Below are 6,173 nucleotides of genomic sequence, written 5' to 3'. Positions count from 1 at the left end.
TACTTTTGTATCTTTTCTCAATGTTGGATTATTGTATGTGTTCTTTTGAACTCATAATGTGCCTTATGACGCATTCATATTTAAAATAACGAGTTCATTGGAACAATGGCATATATTGTCAACCTAATATGTCTTTCGCAAAATTTGACACAACTATGAATCACTGGATTCGACATTCATCAGTGATGTCGAGATCGACGATTCCTCTAAACATCTCAACTAACTTCTCGGATTATGGCTTATACGTGACTGGGGCTTCAGCGGGATTGATTTATATTGCATTTGAAGGGCTGAAACCATTACAGCGAGGGGTTCGAGGGCCGCTTTATGCTTGTTAGAAGCCTTATTGAGGGATCTCCTGGTTTTATCTTTAAAGCAAACCATAGCGTCAATACTTACAACAAATAAAGTTAAAACCGAAAGCATCAGTTATCTTTAATCAGTTAAAAAGATCACACCACTAGGCTTTAAGTTGTAGTAGAGAAAGAAATAGTAGTTTTTGTAATAGCTAGATTAAGAAACGGGAGAAATAGGAATAACTACTTTATAATGCTTCATTATTAAATGAATTAGAAGTAGCAGTTGTTAGAGATAGTTCCAATGATAATTATGTTATAACTGCAGAGTATGATTGCAGTTCAATCCGTCAAATTAATATATGGCTTTGTGTTCAATCGTACTATTTCCTTTCATAAGTAAAACGCTTTATGCTTGCTTTTTTATTGTTCAGTTTAATTCAGTTCATTCGATAGTAAAACGATGTGTAGTAATAAATCGTAAGTAAACGATGTCTGCTTTTGTTGAAACCATTCGTTTGTGAAGCGCCGTGCTGATGTTCATTCATCTTTCAATTTATTGCTTTTATCCGGTCTGCAACATTTGATACATCCAGAATTCCCCGGTTCACCACTTATGCATTGGCATTCTAAAAAAAATAAAGATATAGTCATTTACATGAATATGTTCAGGGGAAATGCATATTGAAACTTTCAAGTTTAAAACTGTACAAAATGCAGAAGATGTGAACAAAATAGAAACACTGAGTTTATTATGGCAGAATTTCTGATACTTTTGAAAACATGTAAGCTACTTCCTTGTCCAAAACGACAAGTTTCTTTTAACGGCCTGGCCCCAATATCACAAAAACACTTTTGTCAAATCTCAAACTCAGTCTCAACTCATGTTACCACATTACATCAAAACTTATCAAAATTAACATATTATTTCAATCCTTTCAAAAGGAATGCTATCATATAATATGACGATTTATGCCTTTCTTCAAGATTCGAAGGGAATAATATTCTACAGCAAAAAATATATTTGAGTACAATTCCTTGATTTTTAACAATTACTCAAGTATATTTTTTGCTCTGGAATTAAGTTTCTTTGAAATATTAACAAACTCTTTTTATAAACACGTTTTATGAAAATAAATATTAAAAAGTATAAAACATGCAAGATTTTAAATCATACTCTGCTTGTATATGGTAAATTAAGTTGAAATTGAGATTGAGATTTGACTTTAGTATTTTTGTAATATTGGGGCCTGGTTTAATGGGTGACTGGTTTGTTAGTTCTCAATAATGAATACCCTGTATATAACTTGGTCTAATGTCACAGAAGGATGTCAAATTTCATGTGTACAAAATTGGGAGGGCGGTTGGTGACTTATATAAGGTTTTAACTATGCCTTTTAGCTAGATTAACAACGCTACCTTACCTGCATCGCTTGCTGGTGAAGCGCAGCACAAAGTTAGGGAACAGTTGCCCTCAGCTACTTCGTTTGGTTTACAGCCTACGTCGGGACTCCTGCATTTTGGCTTTGATTTCCCGTTATTACACATGTCTGAAGGATCGCAATCATCCGGCTTTACGGAAAGACAAACTGAAATAAAAACGACATGGGTGATACTTGAGTATGTGTAGGGATCTGGTCCACGGCCGGTTCCAAGAGCAAAATATGTTCCCTTTTTAAATCCTGAAGTCCGATTAGACGGTTATACTAGCCGTCCAATCCGAGAGCTTAGTAGGTGAAACAACTAGAGAAACTGGGCCCCTGTTTCACATGATTGTTTAGTCGCATAACAAACCATTTTTGGCCATGAATACTAGAAGGGAAAACATTTTCCGTATTACGTTATCTTAAAACGGATCTTTTTTTTTACATTGGACATGAATGCGATATCCGGACAATTCAAACCATGGACACAATAATCCATGCCATTTTTGACTAGGTGAACAAAAGATACCACATCATTTTGTCACGGTGGGACAGACATCCCAACTGATTTTGACAAGGTTGACAAAACATCCTATAAAACAGCTGAGAAAGCTTTGAATACAACCTTCATTACAGCCGAAGAAAATGCAGATAAACAATCATTAAGTACGTAACTTATTCATTAAGAAATTTCAACTTTCGCGTGTGTTTAAAGGTCCGCCCACTGCAACAAAACAGAGTTGAGAAGCAAGCTTAGCAGCTTACACATTGTCCCACCTCTGTGGATTAGTTATCAGTCACTTATTATGTGTGTGTTTCCTTAGTTGGTAATTGCAATCGGAGATGGCGAATATTACATATAATCACAATTATGTAATTAATTTTATCACAAAAATGATTGAAGTAATCTCTGTCTGATACTGTCATCAATGTATATTTTTAAAGTTGCAATCTTACAGATTGATTGTTGTGACAACTTTTCTATTTTTTTTGTTTAGGAATGAGCCAAGTTTTGTGTAAATGTCTGGAAACCAGTGGTAAAGACTTCTGACAAATTAGCAGATCGAAGTGTTCATATTCACGTTTGAAAATTGATGCGTTATGGCTAAAAGCGTTACTATATAACGCTTTATGGAAATTGAAATTTTCGACAGTTTATCAAATAATTGAGATCTGTTCTATTGAGAGTTATCTTATATGACTGAATTAAAGGACTGGTGCAAAATGAGCTGATTCACAAAAAAATAATAATAAAAAGGTCAAAACTGCCAATTTGTGAGAATGCAGCATTAAGCTCTTTCATCAGATTCCCCTCGACTTTTGATATGCATCAACTTATAGGTTGTATGCCAGAATGTACGAAAACTTCCCTCATTTAAATGGTGTTTGATATGTTCTGGCCCAATCGGAACACCTCGGCCATTTTCCATCGAAAACAACCTCGGATGTAGGCCTCAGTACATCATTAGAAGTAGTTCCTCAACTTAATAATTATTATTAATTCGTTATATGGTTTTAACGTGTACTTTGTATTGCTTAGTTCCAATTGATTCCGTGGGAAGCGCTTAATTGCATTTATTAGTAATTTTTATAAGATTGAAGTCCTTAGGTTAACTTTTTATATAATTGAAATTACTACGCGATCTTCTTGCAGCGAGGTTAAATGTAAAGAATTTTGCCGTTGTGAAGCGTTCACAAATGTCCAAGCAAAACAATATATAATGCATTACGTTGAATAAACATACACAATTATTATAAAAGATTCACACTTAACTACATATAATGTCAAAAGAAACCTACATACCTACAACCAAAGTGATGGCAATCACAAAAATCATATATTGCTGTTTCCTCTCCATTGTCCCGTTATGAGAATCAGTAATATCCTTTCAAAATTCAGCGCTGTTGAATGTTGAACACTACAGGGTCCCATAATTATATATCATTTGATTCGGCAAATCAGCATACAGCTGCTGCTGTTTTTCCATTTGCGAACTGTTACCTTCCAATTTCACGAAAGCGTCATCTTGCTTTAACATCCACGCATTTGTCCATCAACCAAATATGGTGGCTGAGTTCTGCCATTTCGATCTGGGATATTGGCTTGTTGAAACCGAGAAAAATTCTGCATTTGTCGTGTTGGCGCGCTATTTGTGTCGTTTATATGCGCCAAAACACCATCATAGCAGTACGGGATAAAATATTAAAGCCATTATGGAGCGCCAGAGGTCTATCTCAATGACAATTTTAGTCGATAAGTTAAAGTATTTTAGAGTGATAAGTTTCAGTGTGTGCATACCGTGTGACAAATTACGTCACATGCTCTTTCGGAAGGCAAAATTCAAATGAAGACTTTAAACCAAGATAACTTTACTATTTATTCACCATTTTAAATAAAAAATGGCACAGTCTACGCCGCTTACATTCCCTGCCTCCGGTCTTTTACCAGAATTTGATTGATAATTTAGTTTCTTAAAACACTTCGAAAATCCTTCACAACACCGCCACCTGATGGAGCAATGTCAAAACATTATTTTGGATAAAAGTTTGTCGAAGTGTTTGAGAACCTTATCAAACCCCGGTGGTAATAACATAAAGGCGGTGCTCTTTTAGCGGCAAAGACTGCCCTTTAATTCATTTAAAAATGGTGAAGAAGAAATAAGTTATCCTTGTTTTATGTCATCTTTCGAAACAAAATGTTGCCTTGCGACGTAGATTTTATGACGTAACTTATAACGTGGTATACACACACTGGTTTTGTTATATTTGTATTTATGTGTAACAACTGAATAGAAAAGTAGTATTTAAGTAAAAAACACACCTGAGGACACAAAGTCAGTTTACATGCCAACTGTGACGTTTCAATATATATTTAAAAAAGAAAATTGCGACTAAATTCCTTTATCTATATGGGCTCTTTTGAGCGATTATGAAAATTGTGTATTGGCTCTCTCAATATGTCGTTGTGGTGTGTTAGCTTTTTGGCGGGGACAAATACAGCATTTATATAATTTAACTAATGTGCTTTTATCTCCAACCAAAAGAATGTATGTTTTATAAATACAGAATGGCGGAGCGCTAACTTGCAAACATTTCAGAACGAGGTGGCAGAAATCGGCCACAATAGTAAAATGAATCAACTTCGATTATATAATTATGATAAGTAGGACAAAATTTATGAAAATATATTAATGAGTTCTTTAAGGTTCTTGACATGTTCAAATCTCAGCGAATTGCCTACGGGGCCCGTAAAGCCACATACACATATTTTTCCAATAATACATGATTTTCGATAAACTTAAGTTCTTGAATACTTATCTGATTTTTGTCAAATACAGATGAAAATGCTTGAAATCATAAGTAGAACAAAATATTGAACACACATTTATAAAACCAAGACTCCTTTATCGATAACTGGAACATTCTACAAATATGAACACTGATTTACATAACATTTCTTTTGTTATATATGCCCATTTGAGGCCCCGCGGCAAAATATACAAAAATGAAATCATCATCATCATCATCATCATCATCATCATCATCATCATCATCGACTTCATCATCATCATCATCATCATCATCATCATCACCACCACCACCACCACCACCACCACCACTACCACCACCACCATCATCATAATCCTCCTCCTCCTCCTCCTCCTCCTCCTCATCATCATCATCATCATCATCATCATCAGAATCAGAATCATCATTATCAACATCATCATCAGAATCAGAATCATCAACATCATCATCTTCATCAAACATTTGCTAACCTAGTAATCAGATATAATTTATAAGATTAATAAATCATATAATGTATAAAGCACGAATTTGAACTATCACTGCAAAAAAAATGTTGAAAAATCGGAACATATTTAGAAAATCTCAGAACCTTCAAACGGTGCAATAATAACATAGAGCTTTATGTAAATTGTAAAGGTTTAATGATACCTTCTTGGAGTCGTATTTCGCAGGCCTACCTTGTTTTGATTCGAGGGACACAAAAAGGTCCATTCCCAATAAAACATTTCAATAATTGTTATCATTCATGTACACTGTCATCGTCGGCAACCACGGTACTTTCTTCCGTTACACTTCATACATACCGTGGGGAAATTGACATACATAATCTTGTTTATATATATGAATTTGCTTGAGGAAGGGGAGACAACTCTTATTCTAATTTAATCGAATGTTACAATTGAAAACTCTTCAATAAACCTGTACTGTCAGTTGTTTCCGCAGGCGGTTGGCTTGTGATCATGCTGAACGAGCTCAAAGCAGGCTTTCACTACAATATTTTTGTTCTACGGGAAAACACTGGTATGAGTGTCTGTGCATATGTGGGAGCCAGATTTCCGGAGAGGATTCCTTGCGGAACCAATGAAACTGCATCATTGATTATTCATAATTAAACTATTTTCTTAGACAAATCGGCCACGGTACA

The 6,173-nt window shown here is 34.9% G+C and overlaps 1 protein-coding gene across 1 annotated transcript; it reads right to left on the bottom strand.

The window, feature by feature from the left end:
• Nucleotides 1-423: 423 nt before the first annotated feature.
• LOC128245442 (uncharacterized) lies at nucleotides 424-3,669 on the bottom strand. Its single transcript, XM_052963590.1, has 3 exons — nucleotides 3,525-3,669; nucleotides 1,721-1,885; nucleotides 424-925 (listed from the first exon to the last, which is right to left on the bottom strand). The coding sequence occupies exons 1-3, from the start codon at nucleotides 3,577-3,579 to the stop codon at nucleotides 837-839; spliced, it is 309 nt and encodes a 102-aa protein (XP_052819550.1). The 5' UTR covers nucleotides 3,580-3,669; the 3' UTR covers nucleotides 424-836.
• Between the last annotated feature and the right edge of the window lie 2,504 nt (nucleotides 3,670-6,173).

This window comes from Mya arenaria, chromosome 9, assembly GCF_026914265.1.
Source record: "Mya arenaria isolate MELC-2E11 chromosome 9, ASM2691426v1".
In the NCBI taxonomy this organism is placed as follows: domain Eukaryota; kingdom Metazoa; phylum Mollusca; class Bivalvia; order Myida; family Myidae; genus Mya; species Mya arenaria.
Note: the sequence above shows the minus strand (reverse complement) of the source record. Positions and strands in the feature narration are given on the sequence as shown.

Bases quoted from the DNA above. Each gene is read 5' to 3' on its own strand.
- LOC128245442 (XM_052963590.1), bottom strand. From the start codon at position 3,579: ATGGAGAGGAAACAGCAATATATGATTTTTGTGATTGCCATCACTTTG. The intron at 1,886-3,524 runs GTATGTAGGTTT...TTTTTATTTCAG, and splicing joins TGCCATCACTTTGGTTGTAG to TTTGTCTTTCCGTAAAGCCG. The intron at 926-1,720 runs GTAAGGTAGCGT...TATTTTTTTTAG, and splicing joins TTCACCAGCAAGCGATGCAG to AATGCCAATGCATAAGTGGT.